This window comes from Dioscorea cayenensis, chromosome 8, assembly GCF_009730915.1.
Source record: "Dioscorea cayenensis subsp. rotundata cultivar TDr96_F1 chromosome 8, TDr96_F1_v2_PseudoChromosome.rev07_lg8_w22 25.fasta, whole genome shotgun sequence".
Lineage (NCBI taxonomy): Eukaryota > Viridiplantae > Streptophyta > Magnoliopsida > Dioscoreales > Dioscoreaceae > Dioscorea > Dioscorea cayenensis.
Genome location: NC_052478.1, coordinates 1,747,151 through 1,772,864, shown reverse-complemented (window position 1 = coordinate 1,772,864; position 25,714 = coordinate 1,747,151). Strand labels below are relative to the sequence as shown.

At 34.4% G+C, this 25,714-nt stretch overlaps 5 protein-coding genes across 6 annotated transcripts; 1 reads left to right on the top strand and 4 right to left on the bottom strand.

Annotated features, from left to right (window-relative positions):
- The first annotated feature begins 170 nt into the window (after nt 1-170).
- On the top strand, nt 171-1,946 carry LOC120266356 (protein FLX-like 1). Its single transcript, XM_039273982.1, has 5 exons — nt 171-655; nt 748-980; nt 1,062-1,225; nt 1,377-1,474; nt 1,564-1,946. The coding sequence occupies exons 1-5, from the start codon at nt 266-268 to the stop codon at nt 1,660-1,662; spliced, it is 984 nt and encodes a 327-aa protein (XP_039129916.1). The 5' UTR covers nt 171-265; the 3' UTR covers nt 1,663-1,946.
- A 1,738-nt stretch (nt 1,947-3,684) lies between these two features.
- LOC120267560 (dof zinc finger protein DOF3.1-like) lies at nt 3,685-4,652 on the bottom strand. Its single transcript, XM_039275239.1, has one exon. The coding sequence runs from the start codon at nt 4,348-4,350 to the stop codon at nt 3,859-3,861; it is 492 nt and encodes a 163-aa protein (XP_039131173.1). The 5' UTR covers nt 4,351-4,652; the 3' UTR covers nt 3,685-3,858.
- A 407-nt stretch (nt 4,653-5,059) lies between these two features.
- LOC120267963 (GPN-loop GTPase 3) lies at nt 5,060-8,559 on the bottom strand. 2 transcript variants are annotated; one of them, XM_039275644.1, is made up of 10 exons: nt 8,474-8,559; nt 8,112-8,316; nt 7,896-8,004; nt 7,666-7,747; nt 7,323-7,408; nt 6,239-6,342; nt 6,020-6,150; nt 5,843-5,936; nt 5,694-5,749; nt 5,060-5,398 (listed from the first exon to the last, which is right to left on the bottom strand). In XM_039275644.1, exons 2-10 carry the CDS (start codon nt 8,154-8,156, stop codon nt 5,305-5,307), a joined length of 801 nt encoding a protein of 266 aa, XP_039131578.1. In that variant the 5' UTR covers nt 8,157-8,316; nt 8,474-8,559; the 3' UTR covers nt 5,060-5,304. The 2 variants fall into 2 exon arrangements, with proteins under 2 accessions (XP_039131578.1, XP_039131579.1); XM_039275645.1 differs by having other exon boundaries at nt 8,112-8,178.
- A 2,717-nt stretch (nt 8,560-11,276) lies between these two features.
- On the bottom strand, nt 11,277-11,738 carry LOC120266833 (dof zinc finger protein DOF3.7-like). Its single transcript, XM_039274484.1, has one exon. The coding sequence runs from the start codon at nt 11,736-11,738 to the stop codon at nt 11,277-11,279; it is 462 nt and encodes a 153-aa protein (XP_039130418.1).
- A 3,241-nt stretch (nt 11,739-14,979) lies between these two features.
- Nucleotides 14,980-22,291, bottom strand: LOC120266906 (potassium transporter 7-like). Its single transcript, XM_039274560.1, has 10 exons — nt 21,928-22,291; nt 21,288-21,516; nt 20,962-21,210; nt 20,522-20,572; nt 19,300-19,560; nt 18,142-18,194; nt 17,912-18,026; nt 17,305-17,559; nt 16,660-17,182; nt 14,980-15,995 (listed from the first exon to the last, which is right to left on the bottom strand). Exons 1-10 carry the CDS (start codon nt 22,174-22,176, stop codon nt 15,473-15,475), a joined length of 2,508 nt encoding a protein of 835 aa, XP_039130494.1. The 5' UTR covers nt 22,177-22,291; the 3' UTR covers nt 14,980-15,472.
- Between the last annotated feature and the right edge of the window lie 3,423 nt (nt 22,292-25,714).

The following is a 25,714-nucleotide window of genomic DNA, read 5'->3' as shown; positions in this document are numbered from 1 at the left end:
ACTATTTAGTTATTGCGCAATATCACATAAAAAAATAAACTCATTTTCACGTTTTAATACATTGAAATGAATTTAAAAAATAATTAATCATTAAATACGTATTGTTTTTGTAATTATAAAAGCCGGTGGAAGAGGCGCCGGCTTCATCAAATAGCTCAGTTCCAAGGATGGCAAAATCGTAAATACAAGCAAAATTATAAATCCAATTTCCCAAAGAAGGGAGTTTTGATCGTCTCCTTCATTCCCTTCTAGGGTTTTGATCTCCATGGCCGGCCGGAATCGAGGGCCGCCGTATCCCATTAAGGGCGGCGCCGGCCACGAGCCGCCGCCATTCCCCCGTGGCATGGGCCACCCGCACCATCGTCCCATGCTACCCTCTCTAATTGACGAAATGCGCGATGGCCCGCCACCGCCATTCCCCCGTGGCGTCCTCGGCGGAGGGGGGCCGAGAGGGCTCCCCCCGCACCCCGCCGTGTTGGAAGAGAGGCTCGGCGCGCAGCACCAGGAGATCCAGGCCCTTCTTGTTGACAACCAGCGCCTCGCTGCCACCCATGTTGCTCTCAAGCAGGAGCTCGCCGCGGCGCAGCATGAGCTCCAACGCTTGTCTCATGGCATCTCGACCTTGCACTCCGAGAAGGACTTGCAGCTCCGCGAGGTCCCATGAAAAAAAAATTCAGCACTTTTGATTTCTCTAATTTTTTGGTGAACTTTTTGGTTAAATTTGTGAAATTTTTTTCTTCTTTGTAGGTGTATGAGAAGTCGATGAAAATGGAGGCGGAGCTGAGAGGAGTGGAGGCGATGAGAGCGGAGCTTATTCAGATACGAGGGGACATCCAGAAGTTTACCGCAGCGAGGCAGGAGCTTATGGGGCAGGTGCAAGGGCTCACCCAGGACTTATCACGGGTCTCGTCGGACGTTCAGCGTGCTCCAGCTTTGAAGGCGGAGATTGAGACCATGAAGCAAGAAGTGCAGCGGGCGAGGTGATTCTTGATTGTTCTTTGTGTTTCTAATTGTGAATGTTCTTCAGTCTCTGAATAATTGTAGTTGTTGGTATTGCTTAGGGCTGCTATTGAGTATGAAAAGAAGGGTTATGCTGAAAATTATGAGCAAGGTCAGGTCATGGAGAAAAATTTGATTACAATGGCGCGCGAGGTGGAGAAGCTGCGTGCAGAGGTTGCCAATGCCGAGAAGAGGGCACGAGCTGCGGCAGCTGCTGGGAATCAAGGTATAAAGACATTAAATTTATTTCTCTGCTTTATCTATGAGCGAGTTTTCTTACATATTGTGCACTCTAGTTTCTTACATATTGTGTTCTCTTATGAATATACATTCAGGAATTGGTCTCATTTGTCATTTTCATTTTTTCCCCCTTGTAGGATCTGCAGCTGCTCCTGCAGCTTATGGTGGGAATTATGGAAATCCTGATCCAAATTATGGAGGAAATCCTTATCCTGCTGGCTATGGCATGAATCCGGTATGATTTATTTGTAATTTGCTAGAACTATGTGCATGTATGGGAAAACTCAATATTATTAAGTTGTTCTTCTGCTCTTTGAACTGAAGGTTCCTGGAAGTGTTGAGGGTGCTCCTCCTTATGGAGCTGGATCTGGGCATGGTTCTTGGGGTGCATATGATCCACAGAGAGCTCTTGGTCGCAGGTAGAGACGGGGCTTGTTTTGGACCTTGCATTGCTTAGGTGCTCGGATGCAACATAATTGCTACCTACGCTGTATCTGAAGGTTTTCAATCTCAAATGAAATCTCAAGAGGCTGATTTTGATTATAGATGTGTGTATTAATTTTTTTGAATTTCAGTTGGTGACTGTTGATGAATAGAATCTACTATATATTTTCATATATGTCTTAACATTTTTGCCTCATTTTAATTATGTACAGTTTAATTTTCATCTGGATACAAATTAATTCTTTTGGAGGCCTTGTTGTTTATATCCCTGAATTTTGTTTTGGCTACTTGGTGTTGATGGCATGATATTTTGTTTACCTGTTGTTCCTGAATTTATTAACAATTCGCACATATCTTAGTAGCACAATTTATTTTGAGATTGTATTAGTTTTGAGTTAAGGGCAAGGTCCTTATGTATGCTTGGGCTCTGTTGGCTTCCTGAGTTAATAAATAGTCTAACTCTCTGGTTTCTGACCTCTGGCAATCTAGAGACTGTCAAATGAATTTTGTACCTCCCATGTGCTAAATGTGGAGGCTGTTTGCTTGGTCGAAGAAACCATAAGCACAGGAATGATGAGGGCGATATGAGATTTGTTATGAAGGAATTCTGGTCTTGTGGAAGTTACGCTGTTGGAAGGCAAAGGCTTGTATTGCAGCAGCAAATGGATGTGTAGTTGTGTAGTGGGTCATTTACTGCAGTATGTCTGACGTGGAAGGCTGGTTTGCAAGTGAATCCAGTTGGATGAATTCATTAAGTAAGTGATTTTTCCTGATTGATTCCAGTACAATGATTTAGGACATTGAATTCCTTCTATATGTATGTTTGTTGCCATCATTTGATCATTAAAGATGCTAGGTCAAAAACAGCAATGGTCCATCTAATTTTTATTTGATGATATGTTGACCCCTAAGTATTAGGATATCAATCTACACATCAGAAGATCATCAATCTCTTTGGAAAATGCTGAGATTCTGATAGAGGGATAATTTCAAGCTATAGGAAATAGATATTTGGACATTCATGTGTACTAGGCTACTAGCTAACTTAACTATGGGGTTTATTTTTACAATACTGTTGTTCAAGCAGTTGTAAAACTATGTGATTTCCTAGAAATTGTTATACAAAACCGTTTATAGGTGTATATATATATATTGCGAGAAGAGGCAGTTCACCGTGTGGACTAACAGACGTTGGATTGACTTTAGCATAAGGAAATGATTGACCACATTCACGTTAACTCTAAGACTAAAACACATTGGGGTGACCTTAGTATAGGAGACATTTAGGTTAACTTCGGATACTTATCATGGCTGTTTGTCTAAAGGCTATATTAGACTAGATGATTGTCTTTTGCAACACCTTTTATTTTCTTGTATACAGACACTGGACACTGGAATATTTGACTGTATAAGCATATTGAGCAGTGTGTTTAAATTTGTATCCTATTTATTGTTAGATATCATCTAGCAAACCTTGGCATAAAATAAATGGTTGGTCCAAAAGATCCAATTTGTGATTTATGAATGGCCACTTTATATAGAGAACTACTGTTGCTTAAAACTATTTATCTGCTGTCTTCTATCTTGAGAATATGCCCTACTTGAGCCTATCTGCAGCTGTCTATAATCTATATTGATTCCACCTAAATGGCATGCATGTGGTTGCACTGGTATCTAATTCTTTATATGTTACTATTCATTCCTCTTGCATGCTAATATAGTTCTTCGACTTCCTGTTTATGACATTCCCCATTTGCCTGTTTATTGCAGGTCAGATCTTGAAAGACAGTTTTTTTATCTAAACAATGCTCAAGTTTCAGTAAAATGAAATCTCATGTGTTGTGATAGAACACTACATTTCATTTATTGTGGGTGCAACATTGTGTTAATTTCCACTTCATATTATGTTTGCTATATATTTTCTTTCTTGATCTGATTAACATATGTTTGTCACCCACTCATCATTTGGAAATTCAGCATTTGTGTTTACTTACCTCTCTGTTTTTTTTTTTGGTTAAAAATCAGGATTTGATACTCTTTGAAGCCAAACCAGGGTATTCTATGAAATGTTAGCATCATATCTTTAACCCCATATTTTTTTCCTCAGAGCCAAAAACCAAATACAGGTGAAACCCAGAACCGTGTTACTCTAATTACAAAACATGAAGCTTGAGATCATATGATTGTTGGAGAAGAAGGATGGGACTCATGGACAGGTATGTCCTCCTCTGCCCATTTATCAAACTCCTCCTCAGCATTCAAGAACTCCGGCCATGGCTCACCAACTTGAATATCAAACTCAGCAGGAGGGAAATGAAAAGATGGCAACATAGTTGGATGAAGAGCAGTGAAAGTCTGAGGGAAAACAGTATGTGATAAAGATGAAGAAGAAGAAGAAGGGGAGGCTATAGAAGTTGATGGGGATATCCGAGCACGCTTGGGGCGGCGCTGGGAGGTGGCTCCGCCGTGGGGAACGTTCCGGAGAGTGCCGCCGTCGGTCCAGTAACGTTTGCAGGACTTGCAGAAATGGCGTGGTTGAGATGCACTGTAGTTGTTGAAGTAACAGAACTTTGTTTGCATGGAATCACATCTGGGACACTTCTTTGGTGCTTCCTCACTCTTCTTCTTCTTCAATAATTCTCTTTGCTTCTCAAGCTCCATCATCATCTCTTATCTCTCTCACTCTCTAATTATTAGTAATTAAATAGGATGAGAATGAATGTGAGTTGATGGATATGTGCATGTGTGTGTGTGTGTAAGTGAGGAAAAGGGGGCATGCATGAAGGGATTAGAGAGGATGAAGAGAAGAGTTAATAAATGTTTTTGTGGGTCTAAGGGAGGAGGGATGGACAATGGAAGAGGATGAAGGTGGTGGGATGGTTCATGAGTTTCTTGGGGTGGGAGTTTGGTGGTTCTTGTAAGAGATGAACACTTGGTTGAATTTGGGGTTTTGATACCGTTCATGACACATGGAGATTTGTGATATTTATCGCCTGCTTTGTGCTTGCCAGCCTTTTTAAGTTTTTTTTAAAATTTTCATTTATGCCCCACTTAAATGTTACTGAATCTTTTGCTTATGTTATAGATATTTTGGCAAATATGTATAGCAATATATTTGTAAAATTTTATCCTACAATATATATATATATCAGCTCTTGTGGTTTACTGTAGTTTGTTGCACAAATTATGTTATTTTCATCAATCATTTAAATAATATAAAATTTTCATTCAAACCTATATATATATATTGATTATGTAATTTAAAATTGATGTAAAAATTATATATATTAAATTTTAAATGTTTGAAAAGTACATGCATATGAGACATATAAAAGACTATTCACACGTTATGCATATATTAATTAATGAAAAATAATTGATTGGACGAGAAAGTGTATATATTAGGAAGGGAGAAATGCAGCCAATTACTCATGATAAATTCAAAGAAAATATAGAAAACATCAGAAGGTATGGGATAAAACCCAATCTCAATGCAGAGACAAGAGGATAGCAGCAAAGCTGAGATCTTCCAGACACTATAGTTCATTTCATGGTCAAAAGCAGCTTAATGTAAACCCAATAATAGCTCACTATACAGTTTTGTGCCCGTCTACCGCATGACTAATCATCCTCAGGATCGAAATCTCTGATCTTCACATCAGCATCCTCTCCATACTGGATGCAGTTGTCGATGTATGATAATACATATTGTATACTACAAGAGAAGAACAAACTATGAAGTGAGCTCTTTTGGACTACAATGATCATCAACCATACATTTATTTCTTTGATGGCCATTTGTAGCATAAGAAACCAAATAGAAATGGTTTATAGAGCTCTATTTCTGAAATGCATGATGTTTCATGGCATATATATGCAAGCTTGTAAATTAGCATCAACTGAAGGAAATTGAACTTAAATACAGAATTTTCTAAAGATAAAGTTAAACGTTTCAGTGATTGTCTAGAGTTAATTAAATGAATAAAATAGAAGGGATAGTATAAAAAAACCTGCTCTCCTTCCTTAAGTCAAGGGGCACAAAGTTGACCATACTGAACTCATCCACCTAAAAACAACAACAGCAAGTACATACAAATTGATAATGAGTGGCAAAATAAAAGCAAACTTCAAATAATCATACTTAATAAGATCAACTCACCAGACCAGCCAAAGCTTTGTTTAGTTTTGCAAACTTGGGTGCCATGTTCTGATTTAACTCAGAAAGTAAGGTAGTGGCCTCTGGGTTTAAGTAACTGAAAATGAAATTTTATGAGAATCCATTAAATAAAAAATAATAAAGAAAATATAATTTGTCCCAGTTTTAAACAGATCTTACTTTTCTATATCCTTTTTGTTTGTCACAAGGTCCATCTTTGAGAGAATATTGACGTGAGGTAGTTCAAGCTGAATCATTGCAGAGAGAGAAGCCATGCAACCACTAATATATTTAGGCACATCAGTCATGAACTGCAGACAAGAGTACTCCAGATATCAGATAGATGTTGATGTTCTGAAGAAAATACATACAATTTTAGCAGATGCCACTTTGACAAACCTGAGAATCAAGCAAATACACAGCACAAACATTGAAGTTTTTCCGCTTCAAATGGTCGACAAAATTACGCAGAACTGGGACATGTGAAAAAAGCTCTATCTGACCTGTAAGGGAAACATGGATCCAGAAGAAAGTAAGGCTAAACCAATATCATTCTTAACTAAGAGTCAAGTAAGGTTTTTACTGATATGACAGCTGAAACAAATATATTGTTGAAGCATATGGTACTTTTCATTGCACGGTGAAAACTGTGCATCCTCATAAGTTTTACCATTCTCATTATACCTTTAACATATGAGGCTAAACTCTTGATTTTAAGGATAACAATTTCGTTAACATCCACATGGATTGCTTACACTAAATTCTAAAAATTTTCATAGACCAAAAACATCCATACCGTGTATAATTCAGCACCAAGGCATTGTTTAAGAAACAAAGAAGCTCAAAGCATAAGTATTGAAAGTGTTGTACCAAATATGCTTTCATTGTTTGAATATCCTTTGTGAAAAGCGTGATGTTTAAAATTCACAAGATAAGGGAAACAGTTTGAAATATTAAAACATGAAGTTGGGGGAAAAAAACAAATAACTTAAGTTCTATGGCCATCTGTAGTTCTGAAACAGCCAAGTCAAACTCACCAAGCTAAATGTGAAATTTTGCACCATGGTCATAATCAAATATAACATTAAAAACCCCGGTTCTCATTTATAACCTCAGTGAACTCAGTGCCCTGTCATTTTTCGGACGGTTGGATATAATTCTTAATAAGAAATTAGACACTGGCAGTTGCCTGCTTTGACAATCTAAACAGCCAAAAGGGATTTCTAAACAAGATTTGCTGGAATAATCAGCTTCCACATTCCTGGCAGATCAGAGAATCACGCCGTATAAAAAGAAAACTTATAGACAAATTTTGTTCTTGACAAAGCCTCTTGATTTCCTTGTAAAACTTGTCCTATAAGATATCATTGTACATCATTACTAACTAATAACACATCTCAAAAATATTCAAGTTCCAAACTTCTGATAACAAAATAACAAAAAGATTTATTAATGCAACATCAAGTAATACAAAGAAAATAACCTGGGCAATCAAAAACAAGATAGTCATCATCCAAATAGTTATCCAGTTCTTCTGCCAACCAATCATCAAGATTCTCTTCAAGATGCCTGGAGATGCTGTAAGGAATCCAAAGTAACAAACAACTACGCAAACTAATCAGATATCTATGATTACACAAATTATCAAAAATCTCAATAATGAAAATAAGATTTCAACCCAACTCCATAATTAATCCAAGTAAAGGAAAAAAACATTATTGCTAAACGTTCATATCTGAAGGATAAAATATACAGCTAGAACAGTCCATGTATAACAGTTTATATTATGTAATCCAAAAAAATCAAAGATTACATTAAAAGGATACTCCATGCAGTAAATAAGGCCACCATTAGGGCCCAGACCAAGTTCCTCCATAACATCATCCAAGGAAATAAGTTCCCTTATATCTGCGCAAACATCGCAATATCATATATATATATATATATATATATATATATATATATATATATATATATATATATACATATATAAGTCATATAAACAAATGGAGAATAAGGGGGGAACACCAAGAGCATGCTCAGAAGACAATAGTACCCATAGCAACCGGATAATCAAAATGCTCTGCGGCAGGATCAAGATTCACAATGTGCATGGTCCTCCGAATAGCTTCACAGTGTTGATACAAGCTAGAGCAATAAGTTGACTGAACAAGCAACAAAACCAGCAATTTATCAGCCACGCTATCCATCTGAACTACAAAGATTACAAATTTCCCAAGATAAAATTAAAAAATAAAATAAAATCAATCACCTTGCCACTACCAGCAGGACCAATAACAAGTTGAGCATACCCCATGATCGATCAAAGCCAGAAACTCCTTCACCAGTCAATGATCAAAGCAAAAGGTGAGAATTTAGAACAAGCGGAACATCACAAGAACGGCCGTGGCGGCATATGCAGAGCACCAGACGGCCGCCGCGAATAAAAAGCTTAGAAAAGCATGGTATGCCATTATCTACACACAAGACCCATTGAATCAATGAATCACATTCACAAACAACATCAGACAGAGAATATCTACACATATATGGATCAAAAAGCGAACTTTTCACAGATTTATGATGCTTTTTCTATCGATTTCCATGAAAATAAGTACAAGATCGAAGGATTACCTGAAAAGAGAGGGCTCTTGACCACTCAGGGAAGTAGAAGAGACGAAGAAGGGTTTCGAACTGAAGTCTGAAATAGGGCTACAAACGGGTCGGATCTGCATAGATTACAAATCCAACCCGTTTATAGAAACGGGCCTTGTTTGCGAGTGAGAGTTTTGACCTTACCCGTTTACTAAAACGGGTCGGATCAAAGCCATGGATATGATCCGACCCGCTTTATTCTCGGTTTCCTTGCCGATTTGAGAGAAACATTTGCATAAGTCTTACTCCTTCCTCCGTTCTTTTTTTATTTGTCGTACTTAATCGAATCTCACATATCAAAAAATTTAGTTATTTTACAAAATTTTATAAAAAATTAGTTATTTTTTCAAAATTACTCTTAATTATATCTTTATATTTCCCTCTCATATTTAATTTTAATAAAAGAATTGAATAAAAAGTTAAAAGAGTATTATAAGACATAATATTGATTAAATTAAATTTAAATAAATTTAAAATTTGTAAATTAGTGGTTTATCCGATTAGTGGCTTATTTAATTTTTTTATAAAAAAAATAAATATAAATAAATTTAAATTTTGTAAATTTTGTAATTAACTTTTTATAAACCAGAGTTACATGCATGGGAGAGATATTCACAAATAGAGGACTTTTATAATATCATTCGCACTAAGGCTTTTTTATTTTTTAAAATGTTATATTTTTAAAAAATATTTACCTAAATGCGTATTTTTATAAAAATTTACTAAAACACGTACATGTTATTTTTTTATTTTTTTATTTTATAATGGGTTTTTCATATGATATTTTACGTTTAAGTTTTTATAAATTTTTTAATTTAAATTCTTTCTTACAATCCTATTTAAATTTTACAATAGATTTTTTTATATAATATTTTACGTTTAAGTCTTTATAAATTTTTTTAATTTAAATTCATTCTTACTATTCTATTTAAATTTTGACATTTAAAACCTCCAACCATTAGATGTTATAATAGTCAAATTTATAATTTTTTTTAAAATATTATTTCTTTTTTTACTTGTTCTTTTTTTAACAGTTACCACTAAAAAAAATATCATTGTCGAATTTTAGAGACTAAAAGTCTAATTAGTCTTTAGAGAACGGTGAGGAATTCTTGGTTAGATTATTGTATAAGTTTCTTGACAATGGAGTCTTAGATGCATGAACTTTACAGTCTGATTACTTGAAAGAACTCTACCCTTGAAAAATCAATATTTTTAATTGTTAGCTTGAAATTGTAAAATCCTTACCCTTGATAACTTAACTAAGCGCGCGGGGATGCAAAAGTCTCTCAATGGCTTCATACATACAGAATCACTTTGCCCACATTATCATAATTTTACAATTCCCGGCCTCCATGTTAGAGATATAGACTTCATGGGTCACCAACCTGGAGTTTTAGCAACATGGGAAAATGGGGACTTTTCCTTTGGACTATTTTTGAAATAATTGGTTGGAAATAAATAACCATATATTCAACCAATATTCTTTCTTATCAAACTCAGTTATTATTAAAATATTTCGATCTTCTGCAGCCCAAAATTCATAGAAGAATATATTAGTAGACGTGGTTTTCACTATCAAGTATAGTCTCAATTTTTTATCCTTCTTTTCAAGTGTAGAGAAAAATTCCCGCGAAACAACTAACCACCTAACTTGTCCTAAAAAAGTGATCTTAGTTAATTGCACCTAGAAATTTAAAGGGCCACTGATGATTGATCCCATACACAGATGTGATCATCACCTAGAATCTTTGTATCAATTTCTCGCCCTTACATGTCTCACAATTCTTACCTCTTGCTGACTTGTAGAGATGCCTAATATTCACTGCTTGAAGTTACATTTCAATTTTATTATTTTTTTTATAACAAAATTGTGTTTATATATATATATATGTATATAGTATTTAAATTAAAAAAAACAAGTATATTTGGATATTTTCATTATGAAAATGAATGGCAGGCAAAATGGCAATTCAGGATCAAATTTTTAATAAGAAAACACTGATTTGCATGAGCAGTGAGTGACATTGTATCCCCATGAAAACGCAATATATATAAATCCTGATGAGTTTGATTGTTTTAGTTGTCACAAACATTGATAGAGAGAGAGAGAGCACTCAAAAGTATAATCCAAACAATTAAACTTCAACAACAAGGCATTCCAATTGTCACATACCAATCATAATTGTAAGTTCCAAAGAAGTTGTTTCAATTAAAATGTTAATTTATGGAGTATGATAAGTACAATAATAATAATAATATACTCTAATTAAGAGCACAAATCATATAATCAAAATGCAAAGAACATCAAGACTTTCAAAACAATTAATCACAGCTTGGTATTCCAACACAAGCACGTTGTCCAATGTGTTTTCAAACTAAAGTTAATTAGCAGGAAGAAGAGTACAAACTTTTAAGAAGAATCAAATACTAATGCTGAACATTAATCAAGAAAAAGCAAAACCACTCAAATTCCATTGAAATCAACAAACTGTTACAAATAATGAGAATGAAAAAACCAAGCACTCTTCCCGTAAACACAAAAACCTTTATTAGTACTTCTCTAAAAATACTGATAGCTAGCTAGAAAAAGAAGAACCATCGATCATATCTACACGATGACATTACTGCAACTGAGATTATAAAAATATATACCAGATCCAGAAGTTCAAGCAAAGAGCATGATCAGAAGTGAGAGTAATTAATATTATTAATAAGATTATCACAAGCAAGGAGATGGTAGTCTAATGGAAGTAAAGGTTGGTGGAAATTATTATCATGGTTAAATGAAGAGAAGTAGTTCAAAGTGATCAGCAGTGTTGGTGCTGAAGTGTTTTAATCCAAGGTTGGAAAGCTGCTCATCAATGGAAGAAGATGGAAAGGAAGGGAGACTAAGATCATTAATATTGTTGTCAAGAGAAGTGGTGATCATCATATCAGTAGTGAAAAGCAAAGGATTTGGTAGAGGAGCAAGAGGAGGAGGAGGAGGAGGAGGAGGAGGAGAGGAGAGGTGGTGGCGAGGCTTGAGGCGTTTGTTCTTCCGGGAAGAACCACCGACGGGGACGTTGCGGAGAGAGCCACCAAGAGTCCAGTAACGTTTGCAGGACTTGCAGAAATGGCGAGGTTGGGAGAGGCTGTAGTTGTTGTAGTAACAAAACTTAGTGTTTGAAGAGTTGCAGCGTGGGCACTTCAGACCACCTTTTCCATCTTGTTTTTGTTTTTTTTTGATTTTGTTCTTCTTCATTCGGTGTTGGCATTGTAGTACTAGAAGTGGAAGCAAGTCTCTTGTCCTTGTTCATCATAAACTAATAAGAGAGTTTAAAGTTTGTTAGTATATATATATACATATATATATGGAGAATAGATCGAGAATGAAAGATGGATGAATGAAGGGTGGCACTAGCTATAAGGAGGAGGAGTAGTAGTACTAAACCTTTGGACATTGCTGGTTGGAGATCAGCTTGTCATCACTGCACATCATCATTGTTCTCTTCTTCTTGTTGGACGTTGCTAGAGAAGGTGATTATATTATAAGAAAGACAAAAGAAGAGAGGGAATTAATCCCAAGAAGAAGAAGAAGAAGAAGGAAATGATGAAGAGGACCAACTTTAATTGGTTAAAAGAGAAAGAGTTGGCAGAGGCCGGATGAGGAGAACAAATTAACAAGAACTTGTTTCTAGCTTTTCTCTTTGGACTAGCTGCTGGTTTGTTGTTGATTCTATGCATGCATGGCTTCTTTTCTTTCAAAGAAGAAAGAGAGAGAGAGGAGTGATGGAAGAAGAGGTGGAGAGAATGAAAGGATTTTGTAGTGTCTCGAGGGATCTCAATTATTATTCCACCATTGAATTCTAAGGTGGAGCTCTGTGTCTCTGTGTCTCTCTTTAATTAATGGCGTGTACTAAGATAAGATTGTTCATAAACAATATAATAAATTACACAAAAATAAAATAAATAATACAGAGATCTCTCAAGTCTCACCTTCTTCTCTTTTATTCTTATATAAATAAATTTATAAATACTATATTATATATATATAGAGATATATATATATATAGACTAGAGAGAGGGATCTAGAAATAAATTAATATGAAAAGAATGGAGAGAAAGAGGAGGAGTGTATGGAAAGAATAAGGTGGGGAGTGGATGAGACAGGAGGGGGTGGGGTGCTTTAATGGAATTTTACAAAATTCTGAAGATTCTATACGTGGGGCATGCACGCAAGTGTGTTGCATGTGGGACTAGTCATAGTACTAGAACAAATTAACAAGTCTTGTGACTACTCATGGACAAGGACAACCACCTTCTATATATCCAAACACTTGTATACTCATGTTCTATTTTGGATCATCTATATATGTGTGTGTGTCTATTTATAAATAAATATAATATATATATATATATTATATTATATATGGGGTTTCTTCTTCTTTTCTGGTTTAATCATTGATATAGATATATGATACTTTACATGCTTGTTAGTTGTTGGGAATTTCATACTGAAAATACAATTTTTAGTTTATTTAAATAATTGGAACTTGATCTCTCTCACAACTTTAGTTGTATAAATCTAATAATAATATAAATGAATTTAATTTATAAAGAATTATAAAAATAAAATATTAAATTCTGTAAAAATAATTTAACTTATATAGTTATTATATGAAATGCTAAATATTTAAAATTGCACATATAAAGAGTTTTTTTTTAAAAAAAAAACATCACATTTATTTTCATATTTTGATAGGGTTATTATATATGTAAAGAAAAAAAAAACATAAACTTATATAAAAAAGAGAAAAATCAAACCTTATATGTATTTCTTGATATTATTATTTTTAATATATATATATATATAAAAAAAGTTTAAGTGAACCAAAGAGGGTCATGGATGGTCCCATCCACTAACCATCCCTAGCAAGTAGTAATGGACAGATGTTGGTTAGGAGGACCACACTGCAGGGTTGGGTCCAACCATTTTGGTAAGGGGCTCAGTAGCCAGCTCTATCTTCATTGAATTATTAACATCTCTGTTTCTTTTGAGTGCTCTTTGGGTCCCATAATTTTAATCAAACACTAATCCCATTGAGTCAAAGGGATCATCTTCGCATCAATCTTTTTTGTCTTTTTCCATCTTCATGTGATTTTTATTATAATCTTATTATTAGTGAGGATATTAATTATGGGCATCTAATTAGTGTATGGATTTAGTTGGTCCTTTTATGAGATTTACTAAAACGAACAAAATTGACATAATTGATCTTATTATTAAACCATGAATTAAAGAGTTAATTAATTAAATTAACCTCGAGGGTAGATGAGAAGTGAGAACATGAAGGACAAGGATACTAATTAATAAAAGACAAGAGAGGAGATTATGCATTAAAAAATTAAAGAGGTTAATATCTTTTGATGAAGTTATGGTAATGTATACTAGGACTTTGAAGCAAGAAAATTTCTATTTTGGAAACCAAAGCAATGAAAAAAAAATAAAAAAGATTCAATCAATCAAATCATAGATTAAGTAATAAATACTTATTGTTCCAAAACGTGATTTTAAGTGGAATAATCCAGGGTTAGGTGGTGAGAGAGTATGTGTAGCATTGTTTTTATATGTTAGTTTTAATGGAAAAGATGTGCTCCAGGTGTTAACATATGTACGAATTATATTTTAGAGAATGAACAACACTGTTCACATCATGTGACGAACACTAGAAATAACATTTTGATGCTAATCACAATTTAATTTCTTGATTGACTAATTAAATTAAATTATAATCAACAATTACTATATATATATTTTTTTGTTGTTTTAATTATAGTCCGTCATCACTCACAGACAAGAAATCTAAGGCCACAAACCGAAGACGGCAATTTAAAAAAAATGATTTTTTTTTAACCAAGATATTATCTTGCAAGTGGGGGAACCAGATGCTTAGGCAAAAATTCACACTAATGAGATACATTGTAATTAATCAACTTAGAGAAAAATCAAGTGAGTGGGTATAGCTAATTGTACTTAATAAGATAATTTAGCTTTTCGGCCACTAAAAACCTTGCTTATCTAGAATACTAGTCAAAGTGTTAGGGGCTAACGTGATATTTGTTTTATGCTTGGCATCATGCATGTTTCACACAAGAAGTTGCTAAGCCACACATATATTATATATATACAAACACATTTAAGGAATAAACAGATAACAAAGCACTGAAGCATGGACTTCAGTGACATATTCATTGGCAGCATTCATTTAACATGCATGCGTTTTAAAATATCATCAATAGATTCAAGACAAGCATGCATTCATTTAACAAACATGTGTTTCAGAATATCATCAATAGATTCAAGACAAGCATTTCATTCTCAGGCCGTTCAGTTTGTTCTAAGTAGAATATTGAAAAACATTTATATCTGACACCTAAACAGATACCACATGTATTAATGAAACAGCAAAACAAACATAATGTCTCATTCAGAATTCTTCTTCTTTTGTGACAGTGAAAAAAAGAACATGCCTCAAAAAACAAAGAAAAAAAAAGGTTTCAATATCAGAAATTTCAGATCAATCATGCTTTCTAAATAGTATAACAAAACCTGAACCAGTGCTAGTTCTTGCGGTCCATAAAGCTTCACGAAGGTAGTTTTAACATCACTGATTAGCTCTATTTCCTGGAACAAATGGAAGATAATTAGTTACAAGGAGAAGCCACAACTGATGTCAAGAATACTTGAAAAGCCACTAACTGAGAAGTAGGAATAATATCTTGCCCAAGCACAGAAATCCTTTTTCCCACTGTTGCCGGCCATGCACACAAAATTAATTCTTTTTCCAAGTCTCTTCCATATGCTATATTTCACTTCCTGTCAGTTCTCAAAGACCAATTATATGATCCCTAATCATAGATTAGTGAACCAGGCACCAGCTATACTTGATACACAATATACTGATAATTCCTTGCTTTTCACATGATGGACGATTATCATACCATGTAAGTCATGCCGACCTGCATCAAGTTTGTGTGGGGAACACTCAAAGTAGCAATTCCTCGCCTGCAATTCTTTCTCAAGAATGCATAGAAATAGTTTATAACCAGCTTTTTGATAAACCAAGAGTCCTTCCTGGCCCTAATGTCGCCATGTCCAAGGAGGTATACCACACCAGACTCCTTGGCCTTATGTAAGAAGGAGAGCTCCCTTTCAAGGCTCTGACTGGCATCGGCTGTAATCTCATCTCGAACTTCAGGGGATGAAGTACTTGCTTCAGAACTTGGCTTTTCAATGCAGCTATAATCAGCTAGAAGAGGAACACCAAGAGAATAAACACTCCCATTGGGAGCAATAAGAAATCTTGAGCACGCCTCCTCTTCAGCATCAGTGTCAGCATCCTCGTCACTCTCTAAAGAACGCTCTTGAGCTTCCCGTCGAATGAACTTCTCAAGACTCTCAATAAGAAGCTGTTCAAATGTCTGATGGTTTTCCTTCCTCACATCCTTGTAACCATACCTATGATGGAATTAAATTTTAGTTCATCTTACAACAATTAACTTGTAAAAGTCACATTTGCTAGTTTAAAAAAAACAAAAGTGCAAATATCTTCTAAAGCCATCAATTCAGACAAACCAAAGTCAGTGAATGATTTCGGCATTTGCTGAAACGCAAAATAAGATGCTTACCTAAGTCCTATCATGCTGTATGACATGGCAATTCAACTTAAAAAAACGTATATATACACACCAGGAAAACACAAAGGACATGTGCACCAAAATTCAGATTAACATCAGGTCAGCATAAAAACTTCCTTTCTAATTTTAGATAATATTTAGCTCCACTGGATAATTTCTGATGTTTGAGGGGCAAAAAATTTAGTTCTATAGAGTGCCAAATGATATTTTTAAACGATCACAACTTCTATATGAAGTGATCCATCAAGAACCAATGCAAAAAATGTACACTAATATAACTTATTATTTATTATTATAACTTATCAAGAGAAGGCAAAACATAGTGCCCAACATAATTTAAACCAACTCAGGACAACCACTGTTTAGCATAAGTCCAGCAGATGAATAGATCAGGTATTTGTAAATAAAGGGGTTTCCAATTAAACATATGCCTTTATGAATTATTAATCAGATGGAAGTTACAAATTTTCACACTTTCCCCATACCTGGCAATGCAACGGAACATGTGATAGCTTTTTGGGCAAACTCGTCGAAAGAGAAACCTTTCGCTCTGTGGCACAGCTGGAACTGGTACATATTTTATGCATACAAATATGATCATAGAATGAATTGCTGGAAGGCTAGTCAAGAAGTGACCAAATATTGCAGGAATTCCTTTGACAAGTTCATTGTATACCAACCCAATGCCAGGGGCTCTAATGGTACCAAGGTTGCAACCCAACTCTGTCAGCAAATCCATTGAAAGCTTCTGTTTCACTTCAGTTTCATACTTCAGTTTGCTGCCGTAATTCCATATGTACATGATAAAAAATAAAACTGCTGCAAAAACCAGCAAGACCCAGCTTCCATCGCCTACACTGCCTAAAACTGAGGAGAATAAGATTAACTCCAAACCCAGGAAAAAACAGACAAAGATGAGCACAATGATGATATTAATATGCCAGATCAGAAGCATTATGATAGTCACTAAGATGGTTGTCATCATCATCACTCCAAGCTCGGCAATGCCTGCAAAAAGATTCTATATCAGGATGGAGCAATGCAGAGTATATGGTGCAAGTACTTGCACAAAATGCACTAAAGTGAAATGATCATGTAAATAAAAAACATGTGGTAGAAGAATTTTATACCATACGCATTCCCAATCTCATTTATGCTTCCGAAAGTGGCCACAAATGCCAGAGAAACAATCAAAAGAAACCAGTTTATAACAGGAATGTATATCTGTCCCATGAACTTTCGAGATGTGTGAATGATTTTGAGGCGAGGAAAACAACCTAGGGCTGTTGATTGCTTTATGCATGAAAATGTGGCAGTTGTCATTGCTCGACTCGCAATCAGTGCAGCTATATTGGCTATGAATAGGACTGGCCAAAATGCCGCACCTGTTGAGGAGAAGCACAGATCATAAATTCAAGTTTCAGCATTCTACTCATGATCCAAGCATAATTAAAAATAAATAAATAGTTTAAAGGACTTGTCTGAAAGTGTCCTGTCTTGAAAATTTTGGATATGTTCTTAAAGTGATTTTTTCCTGTGTCCACACTATAGAATTTGCATGGTACCAACTAAGGCAATTGAAGATTAGCCACATTGAAAGTCACATAAAAACTGAAAGTGAAACAGATAACAAAAAGGGCTAAAAAGACAAATAGCTTCCTGCAATTTCATCATAATGTACTGAGGACAAAAAGAAAAAAAAATAAATAAAAGAAAAATAAAAGCTCTCCAGCTTACCTGGAATAGAAGAAAAGAAGACCTGCTCAGCTGTGGTTTGGTTTTCAATGAGGAATGCAGCCTGACCAACGTAACCCAGCAGAAGACAAGGCAGAACCAGAAATGTAAATGTAAGCTGCAAATGGGCTAGAGATTAGAAATGTAAACATCAAAACAAAATGCTCGGAGTATTTATGAGAGCTTAATGAAGAAGTAGATGACTGAAAGAGGTCTTGGCGTCAATGTTTTACCTGAACAGACCTTACAGAGAAATAGCAAAGGTCAGCAAACATTGCTTCAGACCCTGAAATCCAATAAATCATATCTAAGTATAACTATATTTTTTGTTGTTCTCTTACATATATAAAAACATATGGGTTTTCCACGTATAATTGTGAAATTTGATTGAACTGCATATAAACCATCCAAGCAGCATGGTTGGAGCTTCCTGAAACACATGGTTACTTATGTGTACAAATGCTGGTAAAAACTCCCGCACCATTGCAGAGCAATGATTGGTTAAGTTATACTTTGGAAAGCATTCCTTGACCTCATCTTGCATTAGATGGTAGCCAGAGAAGCTCAGGGAAAAAAAAGGATATTCTTTCCACAAATCTTAACTATGCCTAGAAATAGTTTGGTTGTGTTCCTGCTAAATCCTAGTTAACCTGAACCTATAAAGTATCTACATTAACCTTTAATTCTCAATATATATATATAGATATGATATATTCATTCAATATTCAAGCACATTTCAGGAGAAAAATAAGAACAGAATAAAGGAAAGTGCTTCAACAATACTAAAATACTAAATATAAAATGTCGCGTCAACCATAGCAAGGCAAACCATAGCCCAATATTGTCTTTGGATTTAAATGCAACTAATATTCTAACACATTAAAGATCCCAACTAGAATTAGTTACATATTAAATATTGAACCGGGCAAAAGTTCATAATTAACACAAAAAAAGGTTGAGAAATTTTAATTGGTTTTGCAACCAACTGATGGTAATGGTATTATTGCTTCCAAAATAATTTGCTTGAAACCATAAGAACTGAAAGAAAAAAAGAGAACAGTCCCAGGCAATCTGCAGTCATTTCACATGCTCAAAGAAACTTTGATTTCTGGCAGCTCATTTTCCAGAGAAATAGATTTTCGAAATGAAAGAAAAATAAAATGTATCCCATTTTAAAGAACATTTGCTTGAAAGCAGAGCATCAAAAAATAGCAGAGTAATCTCATTTTATCCAAAATCACCATTTTCCAAATTGAATTCTAGTTTATAAGGATTCTTACCCTAGGAAATACAATTACAGAATGATGAACATAAAGGCAGAGCATCAGAATAAAGACCGGCAATATAACGACAATATAATTGATGTGTACAGTACGTTAAAACAAATGTACCTGTTGCACAAAGAAGGCAACCTCCAAGAGACATCCAGGCCTGAGTTGTATTTCTCTCAAAAAAGTAATAGATGTAAACAGGGTTAAATGCCCTCAAAGCTGTTGTTCCATATTTCATGAGGTTATAGATACCAATGCCTCCAAGGGAACAAAACCATATGAACAAAGCAGGGCCAACTGCAAGCCCAACTTTACTTGTTCCAAACCTCTGCACACTGAACAATATGACAAGAAAACCTACTGAAATCTTAACAACTTCATCTGCAAAAAATAAAATAAATAAATAAGTAAATAAATAAAGAAGGAAAAAGAAACAAAATAAGTCAAGTGAATATCAACAGTGGTACAAGCATGACAAACAACACATTTTTGGCAGCTTAATTCAGTTGCCTGAAATCAATTTCCAGTAAGTACATGAACAGAAATCAGCTAAAGCATGCGCAAAAATGAATGTTGGAAGGATAGGTTAATTTCTACGGGCAAAAAATGGCAAGAAGACATCAGCAGGGAAAAAGGAATCATGATCTCAAAGTCAATCAAATTAATAAAAGGTACATTTAATGAAAACTGAGTAATTTGCATCTATCAAAGGCAAAAGGAAATAACAAGGATTTGTTTATTAGACTCTACGGAGTATCCGCTGATTCAATATTGATCTCTGGATTCAGGAGAACATCTGTGATCATCGCAGAAGGACTTCTCTCCTTTATGTTTTAACCCACAGTATTAAAAGAGATAAGAGATCGATCCTTTGATAATATCAAGACTTGACAACTTTGATTCCTCATACACAAATGAATGAAGTACATCCTTGTTTTTATAATGTAAAGTCGGTTGGCTCACACTTCTGTAACAGTAGAAAGCAGGGTTATTTGCACGTCTCGTATGTTAAAACTATCAATCCAACCTAACTTGCTATTCCTAATTAAAATAAAATAAAATAAAATATCACATCCAATGAATGCAATGCACACCACATCAGCTCAACAATAAGATAAGATCAATGCAGTTAAGAAAACAGTCTAAGAATAAAACCTTCAAGGAGTACACAAGTTACAGTAAAAACAATATCAATTCAGTAGGTTATAGTTGTAATTTTTACCCAGTATCAAAGTACAACAAAAACATTCAAGAATACACACATATTTACAAGTTTATCATCTTCAACATGCTAAAACAAATTACAAATAGTGCACAAATTAGATCATAATCATGGGCTCACCTTGTTGAACACTGTCTATTCCAACCTTGAGGCCACTCACAGCTGACATGACTGTAAAGTTTCAGACAAAAGTTTAGATTTCTGCACTAGGATCCAAATGACACTAGGATTTAGATTTCAAGCATCCAAAAGTTTCAGACACTAGGATCCAAATGACAAGAAATTATGCTATGAAAAATAAAAGGTCATGGTAAATAACTCCAAGGAAAACACTGTAAATGAATTTTCCTTTTTTTCTAATTTATGTTCACATAATGGAGCATCATGAGAAACAACTTTCTTTTGGCAAAGGTGCACACACAGGTTCTATTTATAAGGAGTGCAGCATGACAAGTATTGATTAGTAATCTGGTCAATTTTGTAGCCTAGACAAAACGCTCCAAAAACAGCAGATTCTATTAGGAAATACAATGAGAACATAAAGGAGGCAATATGTAAACCTGACATTGCCGGGGTGACAACTCCATCTGCAATCACCATGGAAGTACCAAAAAGTACCAACATAAGAAGAAGCTTCTTCAATGTTATCGATGCTTCCAACCGCTCCTTTATCTTTAGAGACCTCTCTAGTTCTGCAGATGGAACTTTTAGACGAAAACTCGAAATCCGAGCATCTGAAGGCAATTGGTTTGGAAGAAGACTGGCCTTTGCATGTCTACATATCAATGAGTACAAAGCAAACGTTCCCCCTGTAAATTTAAAGAATAAATTCAATTCCTGTCTTGAATTTCAAAATAACAGTGAAATTCGCCAATCTCCAACACACCTTCACCATCATCATTTCCCCAGAGAACAATCATAATATACTTGACCAGCGGTATCAAGATAAGAGTATATATGACCAGAGAGAGTGCTCCAAGAACATCTTCCTTTGAACTGATAGGGTATTTGTTAAACATCACATCAAAGGTGTACAATGGACTAGTCCCAACATCCCCAAACACCACTCCAAGTGTTTGGAGCATAAGCACAAGGTTCCTGCCCAAGTTAAATTCCTGCATTTTAAGTATAAAATCTTTCAGAGAAACCTCATCTCCGCATAAGATTTAAACCAACAAGAACACTTGGTTTTTCTATTCCCAGTATCCATTTAATTGCCAAACATGATTTGTACAAAGGAAAATACCTTCAAATCTTAACACAAATGAAGTTTGTAAATATACCATAAAGATCTCGTAGCCAATTTCCAGAAACAAACACTAATTTTACCCTAATAAATCATACATCTTAAAAAAAAAAACATAGTTTTCGGGTAAAAACTACATATGCAATCAAGAAATACAACGGATCATTGCACAACAAATCAAAGCCCTATTACCATCTCGCATAATCGCATTCATTTCCATGAAATCAAATCCCATTTCCAAACACAGTAAAATAAAAATCAACAATCAAAAACTCCAAACCTCGTAATCATTCCGGAGGGCACCGGGGACCTCAAGGGCCTCAACATCAAACGAATCAATGAGAGGTCCAGTCCGGATGAGGCGCTGCTCGCCGTTCTCATCATCCTCCGAATCGAAACCCGTCCTCGACGGCGACTCATCGACATCCGCATCGAACTCCTCCCGGTCCCGTGCCACCCATCGGAACTCCGTCGAGTCGGATTTCACGAGTCGCCCACCGTTCTCTCTATCCGATCCTTCAACTGCCATGGAGAACAAGGATTCCAGCGAGACGAGAGCTTCAATCCATCGAAGAAGGAGGAGATCGAGGTCGAAGCGTGCGGTCGAACGAGAGAGAGAGAGAGAGATGGAAAACACGGGTTTAGTGGGGAAGGTGAGTTGAGAGGTAAGCTTACCGTATTCGTATCGGATCCATGACGTCGGGCCAAAGCCCGTTTTGGAATTTTCTTGATTTTCTTGTTCTTTTTAGCTTTCCAACCCCTGAAACAAACCGAAATTAAGAAACACAGCCTCATTTTTCCGGAATATTACTTCCCGGTCCTTCCTTTTTATTTTATTTTATTTACAAGTTTTGAAATAATTTTGAAGTTTTAGATTGATTGTATTTATATATATTAATAAATTTGTTTTTTTAAATAATTAATATAACATTATAAATTAAAATAAAACTCTTTTAGTTAAATCTATGGTATTAATGGAGTTTTTGTCATTAAGATTTTTTTGAAGGATTGATTTTTAAAAAAATTTGTCCACGCATCTTATGTTTTAAATTTTTTTAAGCATAATATGAATAAGTTATATTAAGACTCAAAAATTTGTATAAATATAAAATTAATATCTCAACACATTTGTATCCTCACACATACATAAATTGAGCTTGGAATCAACCTCCCTGATAAAAAAATAAACACCTCTGTCACCTCATATAAAAAATCAAATACTAATAAAATCTTTGGTCGTTGGCTCCATATTAATTAAACTTTTGATCTGAGATTTTCCTTCATAAAAATTAAAATTATTTCCCATCTTCTTTTAATCATATCACCCTCCTCTTGGACTTTAATAATGATTTTCACTGAAAAATTTGAATATCATTATCATTTTTTGTTCCTTTTACAAGCATATCACCATAAAATATCAAGATCCTATACTTTTTTTTTCTTACGTACATGATATTTAGTTTTACACATACGCCCTTAAAAACGTCTTAATCACAAGTACATGTCAATAACTGATATACATAAAGTAAATGAAGTTGCACAAAATTAAACAAGAGGATATAATTAAACTGAGTTCATAATTAAAACTTCCCATAATTAAGATGAAAAGATTAACAGCATCTGGCTGAGTCTACCACAAAACATAAATAATAGAAAAGAAACAGATCTTTGAAAAACATGCAAATTAGAGATGAAATTAATTAACATGAACTCTTCTTCTGCTGCTAAGTAGATGATCAAGCCACCTCATCTTCACCATCTGAAACAAAATTCAGAAAAAATAAACGTTCAGAAAAAGAGAGAAAAAAACAAATTTATTGAAAAAAGATAAAATAATAAATAAAGGAACTGGTTTCTATCATCAACCATTAATTTGGAGCAGCATCCTTTTCTTCATTAGAACCTTGTTTTGATTCATCAGTGGATGATGGTCCTTCTTTCTGATCATCTTTCTCCTGAGAAAAAAAGAACTTCTCCACCTCCTCTTCAAAGCAAATATCATCCATGCATGTCAATGAAGTCTTCCTGTCAAGACAAACAGTTATAAGTTCTTTTTGTTTGTTCATCAGTAATATATACATATATACACACACACACACATTTATACAATAATAATATCAATATTGAAATATATATATATATATATTAATGTTCTTACCATTTCTTTATTCTTATTATTATCAGTGATGAAGTTTGTGCTCTTAAGAAACTCATCTGTAGCTGATAAACTGAAAGGCATTGATGCAAAGTCCAAAGAATCATCAGGACTTATACAAATATTATTAAATGAAGAAGGCCCTCCAGTTTCATTCATTGCACCAATGTTTTCATTTGCAATGCATATTAATTTTCCCTTCCCTTTCCCAGCTTCATTCTGTAGTTCCACACACACATATATATATATACCATTTTAATCACTTCAAATAAACTTCAAATAAATCTTTCCAAATTAATAAACAAACATAAGATTATCATGAACTTGTTCTTGCCTCAACTTGTTTCCCTTTGTTTGATTGTGCCAGCATCTACAAAAATAATATGTTGGCAATTAAATTAAGAACAAATTAACATGTATAAATTTAAACTTGATTAACTCATTAAGTAATTAATTACCTCAATTGTTGAATCAGTGATCTGGGGTCCCCTCACAATATTATTAGTAACTGAATTTCTTTGGAGGAGGGCCTGTTGTTGTATATATGCTTGGAGTGTTGGAATTAAGAATTGGTTCAATCCAAACTGTTTTTATTTTTAAAAAAGAAATTAATTTTTAACTATGTTCAGATTTCAAAGATGAAAACAGCAATTTGTGTTTCAGATATTTACTTACATTTGGAAGTGCAATTTCTTCATGTCGAATTACAATTTCTTCATTTTGCAGTGTAACTGGACTTGCAAATCTGGTTGGTGCTGCAAGACAATAACAATAAATTAATAAGAAAGATATCAGTGAAACTTTAAATGGATTTTTTTTTTTGTTATTTTGTTGTTATTAAAAATAACACCTGGATCAGGCAGTCCAATAACAGGCACATTAATCTTTGGTGATCTGTAAAACTGATTAACTTGAGAAGCAGTAGATGTAACAGTAACTTTTACACGCTTGGAATCCTACAAAACATTTCTCTTAATAAATTTAACAAATAATTGATAAATTATAAACTATACACAGATATATCAGAAAACAAATTAATTCCAAATACTAAAACACGTATCACTCACCAAATTAGCAGGTTGTGCATTCCTTTTTGATCCAACATTAGAGAAATTCCTTAAATCACACACAAGAAATAAAGGAAATTAGTAAAAAGAACTTGTGCAATTTTTTATAGAATGAAAAATGTATATTACCGGATTAAATTAGTCGATGAAGTTGCGAATCCAAGTGGTCGAATATTATTCGTGGCTCGTAAATTGGGATTAATGTTTCTAAGACGATGATCAGCTGGTTGGGTTGCAAATAATCTGAAATCCTTCATGGCATTCAAGGATGAGTAATTAGTAAGGCCTGAGGTTACTCCAGGCACAAGCAATGGTGGTGGCCTTTGAAGGATTGGAATTGCAATTCTTGTGCTGCTTGATGAACATTGTTGCATTTTCCTTGCATTTCTTTCACTCAGCCTTTGTATCACTGCCTGTAAATTTAATGTAGTACAAATAATAATGTTGAAAGAATCATGGAAACAAATAATTAATCTCACATCAATCTGTAACAGAAATTCAATTATATCAAATTGAAGATGAGAAGTTCAACAACAATAACGAGCTGTTAACTCCAATTATTTGAGGTAGGTGACATGAATTTTTATCTTCCACATTGCTCTGTTAGTAATGGCAAAAAAACCACTTAAACCAAACTCTATCATTTCATTATGTAAAGTTTTTATTAAACACTTTAAATTTACCGCCTTTTCTTCTTCTACGAGCTCCCAAGCTTTTACTTTTCTTATTGGGGCATCTATAGGCTGTCCTTAGATACGTCTATGCAAATATTAACCAATTCTTTTTTTAACTTCTTGTCTTGGGTGTCCCAATTTCCAATCTACACCTTAGCAATACGTAACTTT

What these genes read in the sequence shown, in the direction of transcription:
- LOC120266356 (XM_039273982.1), top strand. Translation starts at nt 266, where the DNA reads ATGGCCGGCCGGAATCGAGGGCCGCCGTATCCCATTAAGGGCGGCGCC. An exon ending in CAAGAAGTGCAGCGGGCGAG is followed by an intron (nt 981 to 1,061) that starts GTGATTCTTGAT and finishes GGTATTGCTTAG; the next exon opens with GGCTGCTATTGAGTATGAAA. An exon ending in GGCAGCTGCTGGGAATCAAG is followed by an intron (nt 1,226 to 1,376) that starts GTATAAAGACAT and finishes TCCCCCTTGTAG; the next exon opens with GATCTGCAGCTGCTCCTGCA.
- LOC120267560 (XM_039275239.1), bottom strand. Translation starts at nt 4,350, where the DNA reads ATGATGATGGAGCTTGAGAAGCAAAGAGAATTATTGAAGAAGAAGAAG.
- LOC120267963 (XM_039275644.1), bottom strand. Translation starts at nt 8,156, where the DNA reads ATGGGGTATGCTCAACTTGTTATTGGTCCTGCTGGTAGTGGCAAG. An exon ending in GGCCTTATTTACTGCATGGA is followed by an intron (nt 7,409 to 7,665) that starts GTATCCTTTTAA and finishes CAGCATCTCCAG; the next exon opens with GCATCTTGAAGAGAATCTTG. An exon ending in GACTTAAGGAAGGAGAGCAG is followed by an intron (nt 5,399 to 5,693) that starts GTTTTTTTATAC and finishes CTTCTCTTGTAG; the next exon opens with TATACAATATGTATTATCAT.
- LOC120266833 (XM_039274484.1), bottom strand. Translation starts at nt 11,738, where the DNA reads ATGAAGAAGAACAAAATCAAAAAAAAACAAAAACAAGATGGAAAAGGT.
- LOC120266906 (XM_039274560.1), bottom strand. Translation starts at nt 22,176, where the DNA reads ATGGCAGTTGAAGGATCGGATAGAGAGAACGGTGGGCGACTCGTGAAA. An exon ending in TGTCACCCCGGCAATGTCAG is followed by an intron (nt 20,573 to 20,961) that starts GTTTACATATTG and finishes GAAACTTTACAG; the next exon opens with TCATGTCAGCTGTGAGTGGC. An exon ending in TTGCCTTCTTTGTGCAACAG is followed by an intron (nt 18,195 to 19,299) that starts GTACATTTGTTT and finishes ATTGGATTTCAG; the next exon opens with GGTCTGAAGCAATGTTTGCT.